This window comes from Laetiporus sulphureus (genome assembly GCF_001632365.1).
Source record: "Laetiporus sulphureus 93-53 unplaced genomic scaffold LAESUscaffold_59, whole genome shotgun sequence".
Taxonomy (NCBI): domain Eukaryota; kingdom Fungi; phylum Basidiomycota; class Agaricomycetes; order Polyporales; family Laetiporaceae; genus Laetiporus; species Laetiporus sulphureus.
This window is the reverse complement of record NW_024468568.1, coordinates 162828-177357: the sequence shown is the minus strand read 5'-3', so window position 1 is coordinate 177357 and position 14530 is coordinate 162828. Positions and strand designations below refer to the sequence as shown.

At 45.2% G+C, this 14530-nt stretch overlaps 2 protein-coding genes across 2 annotated transcripts; both read left to right on the top strand.

Moving 5' to 3' along the window:
* Positions 1-9892: 9892 nt before the first annotated feature.
* Positions 9893-10476, top strand: LAESUDRAFT_763682 (uncharacterized protein; the record flags this gene model as incomplete). Its single annotated transcript, XM_040913313.1, has 2 exons — positions 9893-10086; positions 10167-10476. 2 exons carry the CDS (start codon positions 9893-9895, stop codon positions 10474-10476), a joined length of 504 nt encoding a protein of 167 aa, XP_040759299.1.
* Positions 10477-13452: 2976 nt separating this feature from the next.
* On the top strand, positions 13453-13909 carry LAESUDRAFT_796108 (uncharacterized protein). Its single transcript, XM_040913973.1, has one exon. It carries the CDS (start codon positions 13479-13481, stop codon positions 13710-13712), a length of 234 nt encoding a protein of 77 aa, XP_040759298.1. The 5' UTR covers positions 13453-13478; the 3' UTR covers positions 13713-13909.
* Positions 13910-14530: the final 621 nt, after the last annotated feature.

Sequence of the window (14530 nt, the reverse complement as noted above, 5' to 3'; positions counted from 1 at the left end):
TGGTAATGATAAGCTTGGCTTATCACTTGGTTCTGACTATATATGCAGTCGTTCTGCAGGTTTTACATGTCACGTGTATGGTTTAATCTGTGACAAAGACCAACCTCTTCCTCCTTGTTTCTAAGACCTGTTCTTTCACTAGAACCCTTCTTGACAAGAAGCTTTCTCAATACTTCTGATCAGGGATCTGCACTCATGCTCAAGGGGTATTCAAGCTCATGCACTTGTCTAGAGATCAGAGGGCAAACCTAGTAACCTGCAGGTGAACATGCAGTAGCCTCTCGGTGACCTAGCAAAGAGCAGAGTGACCAAACCTCACTGCTGCACACTCCTAGGGTTGGACCCTACTATAACATTCACCGGGGAAGCTAGCATGTGCTGTAAGGGCATGTGGTTAAGAAGGTTCTCGAGGGTACGCTTCATAACATTAGGAAGAGGTTTTCTTTAGGTCAACCTATTCAGGTCTAGAACCACTTACAAGAAGTGGGGACTTTACACTGAAGGAGGCTCAATAGGAAGAAGATGCTCGACTGGGTGAACTCTTCAGTATAATAAGAAGAGACCCCATAGAGAGAACAGGGATCAGACACTTGGCACGATGGGAAGAAGTCCTCAAACAGGGGTATCCAATTCCAGGGAACTCGGTGTGCACTGCAGTCAACACACCACTTGGAAAAACAGAGAGAACCACTCTGAAGTAGCTGTTGTGACAGTGCTTCGCCCACGAAGGGAAAAACAGGAGAACCACTCTGAAGTAGCTGGTGCACCAGTACTTCACCAGACAAGAGCATCCATCAGAGAAGCAGAACCTGGATACTTGTTGCGGCAAGTTACCCGCCAGAGGCAGTGTCGACTTGAGCCCCATCCTCACCAGAGGTGCTGGGTATACAGAAGACACCAGTTAAGGGCCACCGAAAGAAGGCACCCACCCCTTGCCGAGTCCATTTTCAATCGAGGAGACGCAGATAGGAAGGAAGATTGGTTATAGGCCACCAAGAAGAGGAAATCAACAGGCTAGGAAACACCAAGCACTCAAATGGGAGTAGGCAGGATTTCAAGGTGATTAGCTGATCACTCAAAATAGGGAGCAGCAGGGCGTCATACCCAGCTAAACACAATCCTGAACACGGTTAAGGGCCACCCAGAACAAAAGGCAGTATCAGGCCTGAGCCCCATCCTTGACAAGTAAGGCACTGGGTAAGGAGATAGATCAGACGAGATAACAGGGAGTGGACACCCATCCACACAGTTTTCTTTTACAGGTTTTACAGGTTTATCATATCGGATGCCAGAACAAGAGAAGCCCTCATCTGAGGCACACATTGAAGACATGCTAAAGCCCTTCCCAGAGAAGGCAAACCAGGAATCCAGGACAAGATAGGATTTCAAGATGTGGGAACCCAGGGACCCGAGGAACCCAGAGGACATGTCAGATCATGATATGTCAGAACAAGGATCGGTTGCTTCAGAAGAAGGAGCACCACAATTTACCGTCGAAGACGCGATCACAGAGGAGATAAAAGACCTCTACGAGAAAAAGTCGACAGAAGCAGTTCATCTTCGACTGCAATTTAGGCTAGGATGAGCCTATGAACCAACAGATCGCCCAAGGCTTAGCCAGCTTGAAGGTGAAGTAGAAGGACTATGTCGAATCCTTCAAAGCAGGGGAGACTTTGATGAAGAAACAAACTCTCAGGCAATTCGACGAAATAAAAGAGCTTCCATCTGGAGAAGCTATCCAAATTGACCGAGAAGAAGGTTGTTCGGAGGAAACCAGTGGATTACAGCCAAATAAGCCACTTAGTGCCAGACACACAGCAGTCCCAATTGCGAGATTGGTCTCGGACAGTACTGTTAGACCAGATTCTCCAGGAATCATACCAGTCAGATGAGACCAACCCCCGCACCTTCCTCAGGCATCAATTGGAGGAGCAATGGTGACTGTTGCACGATACAACCTGGCACTTGGGCCATCAACCCATCCTGGAACATGTACAGATGCAGTCTGGGCTGACTACCAGCAGGCCCTGACAATCTATGCCCAATACCAGGGAGCAATCCCTAAACCATCAATGGCGAGAGAAAAGAAGATGGGAAAAATCAAGGAATTCAGGGGAGATAAGCGAGAATTTGCCTCATTCATACGACATATGGAATGATACCTCCAAGCAAATGCAGGAGTCTACAATGATGACTTCAGCAAGATCACTTTCATCCTCTCCCAGATTGACCCATCGTCTACAGCTGGAAAATGGGCAGAATCATGGAAAGCGGCCCAGATGGCACAAGGAATGAACAATCTTGGAATCTACCAAAATTTCAAGACAACGCTCGAAGAAAAGTATGGGGGCATCACAACCAAAGATCAAGCCTGGCAGGTCCTTCTTGAAGGAAAATACAAGCAGGATAAGCAGACGGTCGACAAGTTCATCGGATCACTCGACATCTGCTATCGATATGCCGAAATCACCGAAGACTACCAGAAGCTCATTCACTTCAAAAGAGGACTCAATGAGAGACTTGCAGAAAAGGTCTTCATTGTTGCTCAACTGCCAACCACATATAAAGATGCATGCGAGGCAGCCTGAAAGGTCACGGACCTCCAGGACATCTATAGCAGAAGAACCAATATCTTCAAGTACATCTCAGGATCTTCAAAATGCAGAGGAAGGACGGAGCATGATCCTGATGCCATGGACATCGACAAAATCACAGAAGAAACCCATAAGGAATGTTCTTGGGGTGGATTCTGCTATAACTGTGGAAAGCCAGAACATCAGGCAGCAAGCTGCTCAAAACTGGAATATGATCTGCACCAGCATTCTGGAGGAAAGACAACTCCATATGCCAAGGCCAAGACATTTTATTTCAGGCAGAAGAAGCACTCCAAGCCAGGCAGATCAGGAAAGACTACCAAGTCAGTTAAATCTTACTCCAAGGGAAAGGAGAAGAAAAGACACCGATGGGTAGCAAAAGTCCAAGAAGATGATACGAGCTCAGAAGAAGAGTATGAGCAATCATCTTCAGGAGATCAGAAGACGAAACTTCCCAAAGGGAAAGTGAGACCTCTGAAAAAGAATCAGAGCAGGAAGAAATCGTCAACAGGATACGACGAACTCGTTCGGTAAAGCGTAAAATGGTTCGACGAGCCACTAGGGATTCAGACGATTCGGATGAAGAAACACCCGTTCGATGATCAATATCTAATAAGGAACTTGCAAGAATACAATGACTGGATGTCAAAGCTCATTGTCATGGCTAAGCTTTGCCACACGAGACATGACGTTCATGGGTGCTTCACACATGACCCACTCACGGGTGACCTTTATACTGAGTGCCTTGTAAGGCCCCAGGGTCCCACTTGGAGCGGTGACTCAAGATCCAACATAAAAGGGTGGCGAGCCCCCTTTCAGCCAATGGTAGGCGAAGACAAGTGAGTGGCGATAGGCCTCACTGTCGAGCTGACTCAGGGATGAAGGGTTGTGGCAAGCCACGATGGATGTGAGAAATAGATGAATAAGACTGGGGAATAGCCCAGTCGCATAGAGGCATATATATACATGTAGGGGCGAGGCCCTCTGGTACCCTAGTATCTATGGAGTCCTTGGCTACCTACTATGTATGGACATAATGCATAATGTGCTACAGCCAATGGCAATGTACCTACTAGTAAATACTACGTGGTCATTGGTGGGCCGTAGACTTATAGATAAGGTCATGGTCCGTGCGGCATTCCGTCGGGGTGCCGTCTCGGCCATGAGGTATAAGGCCGACCTCCTTACCAATCCAGACCTCAGTGTCCCGTGCCTATGCTCAAGCCTATTGAGCGGCTATCAGGATGTCATGTGCTTGAGCGTCTCTTAAGGTCACGTGCCAGGGGCGCTTGATTGGTCACGTGATGTGTCGATTGGCGCAGACAATCGATAAGATCCTTGAGCACTTAGCTGATCATCAATGATGTCGCATGGCTTTTGTGGCTGGCTTTGGTGACGCTGCTTGAGTCCAGTTACAGTAGGGTCTTCTGAATAGGGAAGTGCTAATATACTGTGACACTCATGAAGAAAGGAAGCAAGAGCGTAAAATATGACTCTGAAAGCCGAGATTCAAAGCAATGAAATAACAATTGAATGGCTCGAAAACACAAACAAGTTTGCATGCAAATTGGACATAAAGGAGTACACACGTCAGTTTCCATGACCTGACCACCAGAAGGATGTGGTGGGTTTTGGAGATGGGTCCACGTGGGTACAACGTGGCACCCAGAAACTGAAGGCATACCAAAGGAAGTAACTATTAGGGGCAATATCAAATGAGGAAGCGAAATATACCTCAATATCGTCCTCCAAGATTATGATGGTTGCCAAACAAAAAATGTACCAGCAAGAGCCCTAGTCGACTCAGGAGCCAAAGGAATGTTCATCAATGAAGTGTTCGCAAAGGAAAAAGGACTACACCTTCTAAAGGCTAAGAAGGAGGTCAAGATTTGTAGCATCGATGGAAGCCTCATCAACGCCACCAATGAACATTTCAGAGAAACTGTTTGTGCAGGAAAGTACGAATGGGACGATGACTTCCTGGTTGTCGATTTAGGAAAAGAAGATGTGATCATAGGCAATACCTGGTTGCATGATCACAACCCAATTATCAATTGGCAGATGGGCGAAGTCAAGGTATGACAATATGTTGAAGAAGAACCAGACAAAAAGCCACAGCCAGTTAAACATCCAACTGCCGTAAATCTTCCAATATCCAAGACAGAGCGAAGACAAGCAAAAAAGAAACTCTGAGCCATTCTTGATGAAGAAGTCGATCCTACCCCGAATGAAGCAGGAACTGTTGACTCAGACCTCTTGCTTGCATACTTGGCAGGAGTGCCTTATCTGGAAGATCAAGAAATCGGAGAAAAAGAAGCTATCTTGCCTATCAACCGGACACGGGAATACTCTAGGAAGTCACGTTCGAAGAAAAGGAACATAAGACTGCTGGAGAAAGGAAGATGCAGTATCTTGCGCTGCGACGAATGAGTCAAACATCAGTCAAGAAATAACTATGTTATCAATGCACAAAGCCTGGACATGAAGCAGATCAATGTCCAATGACAACTTCTGAGAAGGACCTTCACCGGACGTGGAAAGAAGGCGATACCTTTTAGAAGGCATCAAACAAGGTGCAAGAATTAGCACAAAAGAAGGCACTCGAGGAGAAGAAGAACTCCGAGAAAAAAGTAACGATACCATCATACCTTCTCAAGTACAAGCAGATTTTCGAAGAAAAGGCATCTGAATGGTTACCACTGCACAGATCGTACGATCACAATATAGATTTCAAGCTGGATTTTGTCCCTAGATGAGGAAAGGTCTACAACCTATCGAAGGAGTTGGAAAAGAAGCTTGAATGAGTCATCAAAAAGATGGTCGATAATGACCTCTACCTCAAGCTGGAAAAATGTGTGTTTAAGACTACACGTACTGATTTTCTAGGGATCGTTCTCCTTCCAGAACGACTCCAGATGGATCCCGAAAAGGTCAATGGAATCCTGAAGTGGGAAGCCCCCACTAGCGTAAAAGGAGTATGCACCTTCCTAGGATTCTATCGAAAGTTCATTCGGAACTATTCTGATATTGCTTGACCCCTCATTGATCTAACCAAGACCAAGGGAGAAAATGTGTTCCATTGGATGAGCAAGGAACAAGCCGCTTTTGACCATATCAAGAATGAGTTTAGCAAAGCACCAATACTGGTCATGCCAGACAAGAACAAGCCCTTTGTCATCGAGACCGATGCATCAGACTTTGCTACGGGCACAGTCCTTATGCAGAAAGATGATAATGGAGATCTTCATGCATGCGCATACTATTCCAAGTCGCTCTCAGATCCTGAACGGAATTATCAAATCTATGATAAAGAGCTTCTTGGAATCATCCATGCACTCAAAGAATGGAGACACTATCTCGACGGAACAAAGGAGCTGTCACAGTATTAAGTAGCACCTTTCTTTCTGCACCAATAAAGTTATCATTCGGCAACCACAAGTGGTTATTCAGACGCCAACCTTCATATTGATCTCACAAAGTGGATACTTAGACAAACAGCACAATACCACCACATACATCGCAGATATGACTGTGTCTACCACATGACCACCAAGCACCCATGATTCAGCCACCCAGTCACGTGACACTGGCCACTTGCCCTATTTGGAAGTTATCAGGCATTGGTCACATGACACCAGGCCACTTGCCCAGAATGGAACTCTTTGGCCCACAATAGGCTTACCCGTGCTCATTGGACCATCAAGCTAGCAAGCACCCAATTCGCTGCTCAAATAGCAGCACCAACTACATGGCTGCCAAATAGTTGCACCAGCATTAGAATATGCGCTATGGCAGAACCCCCATTGGCCACTCAATAAGTGGCACCACTTCAGCCACTCAAATAGTGGCACTACCTTCAGGCAATTATCTCATTGGGTAAAGTAGGATTACCTTGGCGTATTCACAGCCTTTATAGATAGTTGCTATAGCGAAGTCCAGAACCATTACTGGTTTTGGCAATATGTTCACATGTAGACAGGACAGGACCCCAGTAAGTACACCATAGTTAGGGTACCCAGGGTCCACCACTACATGTATATAAGCACATGAGGATCTAAGGGAAGACCTTAGATTCATTCAATTATTATATGCGGCCAGCAGGCCAGCTCCCCCCTTCCACCTTTTGTGCAAGGCCATGCATTGGGGCTTTGCCTTGATTGCTGGTTGTATGTCACTGTGCGCGTCCTCAGCCTAGCCCTTGTGGCAGGCTTTTCCAGGTTAGCCTTAGGGCAACCTTTTTATGTGGATCATTTGTGCAGGTCACACAAGCAGACTTGCCCTTAATTGGGTTAAGTGCTTTGTGCTTTGTGACAGGAGCCATTCCTCATATGCACAGATCACAAGAATCTGGCGTACTTTAGGCAACCACAGGACTTGAACCCAAGACAGCAAAGATGGCAACTCTTCTTATCTATGTTTAACTACAAGATCGTTCACACTACTGGACGACAAATGGTTTAAGCGGATGCGCTCTCACGCCTCTCTGAATTGGATAATCATCAAGACAACAAGTTTCCTGCGATTCTCCTACCAGACGATCTATTCATTGGTGCTATCGATACAGATATGGCGGAACAAATCTGACAAGCACTAAAGAAAGATCCTGCAGTACTGGCATACCAGGACAGCCTAATGGAGGAACTGCCAGTTTCCAGAAGAATGACTAAGGATGACATCAAGGATTCTGATAATGGCTTAATCACCATTCATAATCAAGTGTACGTTCCCAACGATGATACCCTTAAACAGGAAATCGTGCGTAGGTACCACGAAGCCACACCACATGGTCACCCAGGAATCTGGGTTATGCATCAATTGATCAGAAAAAACTTCTGGTGGCCGGGAATGTATCGCTTTGTGCAAAGCTATGTCAATGGCTGCACAATTTGTCAGCAATTCAAAGCTGTATGCAATCGTCCCAAAATTCCACTACAGCTCATCGGTTTTTCACCCAATGCGCTACCTTTCAAGCAAGTTAGCATGAATTTTATTACAGATCTACCGGAAAGTGAAGGCTTCGATTCAATAATGGTCATGGTAGACCATGGGCTTAGTAAGGGGGTAATTCTATGTTCATGCAAAAAGACGATCACTGCTGCGGAGACAGCTGAGCTATTCACACATCAAGTTTGGAAACACTTTGGGCTACCCGACAAGATTATATCCGATCATGGAATGCAATTTGCATCTAAAGTATTTCAGGCATTGTGCAAAGCTCTCAAGATCAAGTCAGCCATGAGCACAGCCTACCATCCACAAACGGACAGTGAAACAGAGTGAATGAATCAAGAGTTGGAAACATATCTCCGAATGTATTGTGTCGAACAACTGCAACAATGGAACAAGCTCCTATCAGAAGCAGAATTCGTGCACAACCTTCATATCCATTCAGTCACAAAGAAGTCACCCTTCGAAATCTGGTCTGGATACAAACCATGGGAAATGCCAGAACTCTTTCCACAGGAAGAAATCCCTGACATTGACATGCGACTCAAACTTCTCAGCACATTCCACAAGGAGGCCGCAGCAGGAATTGTTAAGGCAAAAGCCCACGTATCAGCAAGGCTCCAAGCAGGATTGCCGACTTTCAAGAAAGAAGATAAGGTCTGGCTGGAAGCTACCAATTTGAAAAGACCTTACAAATCGAACAAGCTAGTGCCGAAGCGAGAAGGACCATTCAGGATCAAGGAGGTTCTGGGACTCTCTCATTCAAGTCAGACCTTCCTGCGACATGAAAGATCCATCTGGTGTTCCATGCTGCGCTTCTTACACTGTATTGGCAGATCATCACACATGGGGATAGTTATTCAACACTGCCTCCAGATCTTATCGAAGGAGAAGAAGAATTTGAAATTGAATCCATAATTGGACACCGACTACGGCGCAGCAAGAACAAATATCTGATAAAATGGGCTGGATATCCACTCAGTGAAAGGTCGTGGGTAAAGGAGATGGAAATGGACAATGCAAGTGAGCTGCTGGACGAGTATAAAAGGGAGCACAACTTGGCCTGAATCCTCAATCCCAAATGCCTGTGCAACACCTTGAATATCTCGAATCTGCTATCACCACTCTCACCCATATCATCGAAGTTCTCGAAGATGTCGAATCGCATTCCTCTCACAATCATCACTATCAGGTCTTCCAACAGCTCGGAGTCTATCTCGCTATCAGAGGAGCTGGATTTGCCATCGAGAATCTTGCCAACTTCGACCATACCAACGTCGAATTCAACATGACCCATCCAAACCATGATGGACCATCTTATCCAGAGAGCGGATGACGTCCACGAAGTCCACCTCCTGGATGACTTCAGATCAACGTGACGACAGCCATATCTAACCCCTCATTTCAGCGGGCTAATCAGAATTCTGTATCTGTTTCCATTCCAAATGGACAGACTGAAGATCACACTAGAGGACAACATCGATATCGACCTAGACGGAACATGGGAGACGTTCATGCGAATGAATTACCCAATGTACCTAACAGAGGAACTCCACCTGCCCCAGTTAGGGCCAGATTGACGTCAGACTATCCTAACAGCCATTTACGCTGGCCTTTCAGTGGGAATCCTCCCACCATCATATGCTCTAGATCATCTGCTACACTTTGATATCTTACCGGCAGCGCTCTCATTCACTCTGGATGCATTCAGTGTTGTACATGGTACTGTACCAAGAACAATGACAATTCCAGCAGAAGAACGTATGGGGATGGCGAATATTCATATCACGGACTGGTACAAAGAAGAGGAATGACTGCTCGAAGGTATAAGTAGCAGTCCTCCTTTCCCTCTACTGGACCATCACCTCCTCCTACTCGAGTGGAAACTCTATGAGGAAATCTACCCTTGGAGCAAAGAGAATTGCCCCGCTCTACCACCTCCACCAATGTCGCTTAACATTCACGTAAGCACCACCGTCACTTGCAGTACCTCAGAGCTGGGACCACTCCTCAACAGTGACAGAGATGAACTCTCACCTCTGACCAACCTCAGTGATGAAGCACTGGCTGACTCATAGAGAAGTGCATGCTGAGGAAACAATGAAGACGAGACAGGTCGTTGGACGACAGGAAGAGCTTGGGGTGAAGACGATGAACAGGCAGAGAATGCCAATGATGAACAACCCGGCTACCCCCACCATGATGGCACCACCTACAATTACATTGACCCATCTGAGGATGGATCGCAACCTTCACCGGCTGACATCATCAAGAAGCAGACAAGGTACACTTGAACGGTCAAGTCTTCGAGCAACCCTGCGGAAGGACAAGTGTCATTCATCGCCCCAGACATGGCATCACCCTACAATGTCTTCATCGCAACACCACTAACATTCCTGATGGAATGCAATAACCATCGTCTTTATGTCCATCATACGGGCACAGGTGACTTCATCACCTTCCACACCTTCGTCTTCACTTGGGACAACCTGAAGATCGCATGGCACCTCTACTCGGAAGACTCACCTCACCGTGTCTTCAGTCCGTGAGTTGCCTTGCTCTTTCACCACCCCTTCCAGAAATGCACAATTGGCATTCAACACCTAACCAGATATGCGTCATCAGCATTCGTTTCGTGGACAAGGAAGAAGGCGTCGAACACTACGAGATCGAACTATTCAGGACGTTCTTCAATCAAGTTACCTACAGAGATGTCAAGACACCTCATGAGTTGATGCCGGTCATCTTCCAACCCCTCATCACCATGATCGAGTGTCCTAGATGGCTCACCGATGGGGTGGATGAACTGGAGGCAGTTCGCTATGAAGACAGATCCATCTCGCACTGGGCACCTACTGGTTTCCATCCTCATCACCAGGAGGATCTCGATGATTGGGAGGTCGTACATCACACCACCATTCTAGTCTATAGCTGAGTGGGTGTCCGAGAGGGACATTGATGGATTAGTTTGGTGAGTGGTCATCAAGGGTCTTGCCAGTTGGAAGGGGGAGCTTGTGTTACGGTTTCAGCGCTTCATGGTCACGTGACAGTTTACGTTGCACGTAACACTTACTATTTATGGTTCATAGGTCTGGTGGACATATTCTAGAGTCACTGCAGACATGAAGCGATTTGTGCATGTGACAAATGCTTAGCAAATGTCGACAGGTTTTTTGCCTTTGTGATCTCAATTTGCTATGGTTTCTTCCCACATTTCATATTATGTATTTGCATATAGTATGTTAGAGGCAGAAATTTAAAACCATATATTTTAAGAAATGACACCATTTTCAAACTCACCAAACACATTTAGAATTTGAGCACTGTTGAATGTAATCGTACATTTTTGAACTCCAAACCATCACATGTATAAAATATCCAGTAGCAGATGAAGGTGTAATTACGGTGAATGACTTTCATTCTAGTAATCTTGGTTAGAATGACTTCAGTAGAGAAGTAGAATGTAGGCATAATGACACCTTCATCTGCTACTGGATATTTTATACATGTGATGGTTTGGAGTTCAAAAATGTATGATTACATTCAACAGCACTCAAATTCTAAATATATTTGGTGAGTTTGAAAATGGTGTCATTTCTTAAAATATATGATTTTAAATTTCTGCCTCTAACATACTATATGCAAATACATAATATGGAATGTGGGAAGGAACCATAGCAAATTGAGATCACAAAGGCAAAAAAACCTGTTGACATTTGCTAAGCATTTGCCACATGCGCAAATTGCTTCATGTCTGCGGTGAGTTAGCAGTTTTTTGTTCTCACGATTAGACTCACTCTGGCATTTGCAATCCAGACTTCGCTCTAGGTTTTCTATTTCACCTACGCTTTTCTTAGCTCACCAATTAACTGGCTCGCAGCAGCGAAGCTCTGGTATTTTATCTATCTTTAGAATAGCGGGACTCCCTGTACTAGTACCTCAGACTATAGGTCTGTGACTATATAAGGGGCACAGATCATGGAGAGAAGACCAACCTCTTCCTCCTTGTTTCTAAGACTCGTTCTTTTACTAGAACCCTTCTTGACAAGAAGCTTTCTCGATACTTCTGATCAGGGATCTGCACTCACTCTCAAGGGATATTCAAGTTCATGCGCTTGTCTAGAGATCAGAGGGCAAACCTAGTAACCTGCGAGTGAACGTGCAGTAGCCTCTCAGCGACCTAGCAAAGAGCAGAGTGACCAAACCTCACTGCTGCACACTCCTAGGGTTGGACCCTACTATAACATTCACTGGGGAAGCTAGCACATGCTGTAAGGGCACGTGGTTAGGAAGGTTCTCTAGGGAACACTTCATAACAAAAGTAGAAGAAGAGGATATAACGTTGGGACTCACCATGGGCCTCAGAGAACACTATGACTAGCTCATAGTCATGCTTGACTCGATCCCAGCTGAACAACTCACTGTTACAAACATCACAGCAAGACTTCTGAATGAGAAGATCCACTAGAAGGATACAGAGGATGACCGGGATGTGGTGGCCATAATGGCTAAGGCTGAGAAAGAGAAGTGGAAGGCAGCTACAGGGGGCAAGAAGCATAAGTGCTTCAAGTGCAGAGAAATAAGGCACATATGGAAGGACTGCCTGACCAAGTCAGATCATGACAAGGATGACTCAGATGATGAAAAAGGGAAGCCAGATGATAAGGGTGCAAAGGTCAAGGTGGCATATATCGACGACCACATTCACCTATTCTGACAGCTTGACATCAGCGATTGAGGGAGCATGTTGAAAAAAGGAGTGCGTGTGGCACTCAGGTACGCTCTTGTTACAAACGGGGAGAAGTGGCCAGTCAAATGATCAGAGCAACGTACCCTAGCAACAGATAGGTCGTACAATAGGATCTGAGGGCAGCAATAGTTAATAAATAGCAGACCTTGAGTTGTACATATCTTGATAGTTTGACTACATCTAAATGGCTCTAACAAGGTCCCTGGACACTGAACTCATCTTCGCTGTGCTTAGACTGTGAGATTTCAAGAACTTCTTCCCTTGTCAACATTTTAAAAAGAATGCAATCACCTCTGTGTCAAGTGTCATAAGCAAATTCATGACATACAGGAGCACATTCCTCACTTTTGCCAGTTGATAAAATTTATAATTCATGATCTGAAAGCAATATGATCGAAGTTCAGTGATGTGTTTGATTTTGATGAGTGGTGTAAGAGTTTCTCCTCTGTCTATGGCAAAGTAGGTATGCATGAGCATGATACCTTTTTTCCTACATCAAATTATGTTGTTCAGAGCCACTGTCTTGATGTATAGTGGGTTGTGAAAATCTGACACAATTCTGCTATTGTCAAAGCTTGTGAGTGATAGCTATAAAGATGGGTGGCATTTCAAGCATCAACTTCATAATACTGCCACATAAGTATCCAATATACACAGTGGATCTCACCTTAGTTAGAATGTCTGGGTTCCCATCCTGTATACAGTGACCCACAAAACTGTTGATAAGATTGCTTACTTCGACTTGTATGGTAAATATCTCCTCAACCACTGGGCCAAATAAATGTTATAAGAGCTCATTTGAAAGCTTATTATTATGGCTTTCCAATGCAGCTTTGTTTATATTTTTAACATATGTGGATCTCAAGATATCTGATACTCTTTGAGGGCCACTCTTATCAACAGTTTTGTGGCACATATTCAGGTTCTACAAAACTCATACTTTCAGTACTTGGTATAGCCTCCCTTTGCCTTCACAACTGCATCCACCCTCCTTGGCATACTTTCAATCAGATTCTGACACACTTCCTTCCCAATAGCCTCCCATTCCTTCTCTACCCTTTCCCACAACTCAGTAATTCCCTTTGGTGGCTCCTGATAGTCTGCAAGCTTCTTTTTAGGTGACCCCACAAATTCTCTATGGGATTGAGATCTGGGGATTGAGAGGGCCATAGCATGGTGTTGAAATCATGGTCTTTGAACCAATCCTTGGCCTTCTTGCTGGTGTGCTTGGGGTCATTGTCTTGCTGGAACACCACATCCTCCACAGTTTTGCCTCAATCCTCCAGGCTATTCTGCAGCTCATCCTCCAGAATGCTGACATAAAGGTCTGCATCCATCCTGCCATCAATATTGCAGGCATATTCACACCATCCCAGCCCATACAGCCTCACATCATCAAGGATCCACCTCCAAACTTCTGATTCCCTTTCATCAACCTATCACTGAGGCTCTCCCCTGGCTTCTTCCACACTCATTTCCTTCCATCTGACCCCATCCTGTTAATCTTTGTCTCATCTGACCATACCACCCTTCTCCAGTCCTCTACAGTCCAATACTGGTGAGCCAAAGCAAAGTCCATCCTCTCCTTCCGATGCCTAGCAGAGAGTAACGGCCTTTTTCACTTCACTACAGCCTTCATTCCTGCCTTCTTCAACCCTCTTCGCACTGTCTCTGCATTGACAACTCTCCCAGTAATGTCTGCAAGAGCTCTGGCCACAGCAGGAGATGTGGTAGCCTTGCCAGTCCCAATGAGTCGAGTAGCATAGCGAAGATTGGCAGTAGTAAGAAGGGAAGGACACCCTTCTTTGGCCTTAGGAATGGTGGGGCAGTGTGTGGAGTGCAGTTTACTGATGGTAGAATAGTGTAGCCCAGTCAAAGCTTCAATTTCTTGAAGAGATTTGCCATTCTGAAGCAAAGTGATCACATGGTTGACAGTTTCAGTAGCAACGGCTTTTGGCATGATGTTGGTTGAGTGTGAAGAGTTGTGTATGGCTGTTTCTACATTGTTCATGTTGAAACATGATCATTCAATCAATATTCCCACAAGGAACCCTGTCAACACATCAAGAATCACAATATTCTGAGAACTTGTGTGTGCGCCACAAAACTGTTGATAAGAGTGGCCCTCAAAGAGTATCCAATATCATAAGATCCACATAATGCTAAAAATATAAACAAAATTGCATTGTAAAGCCATGATAATAGGCTTTAAAATGAGCTCTTATAACATTTATTTGGC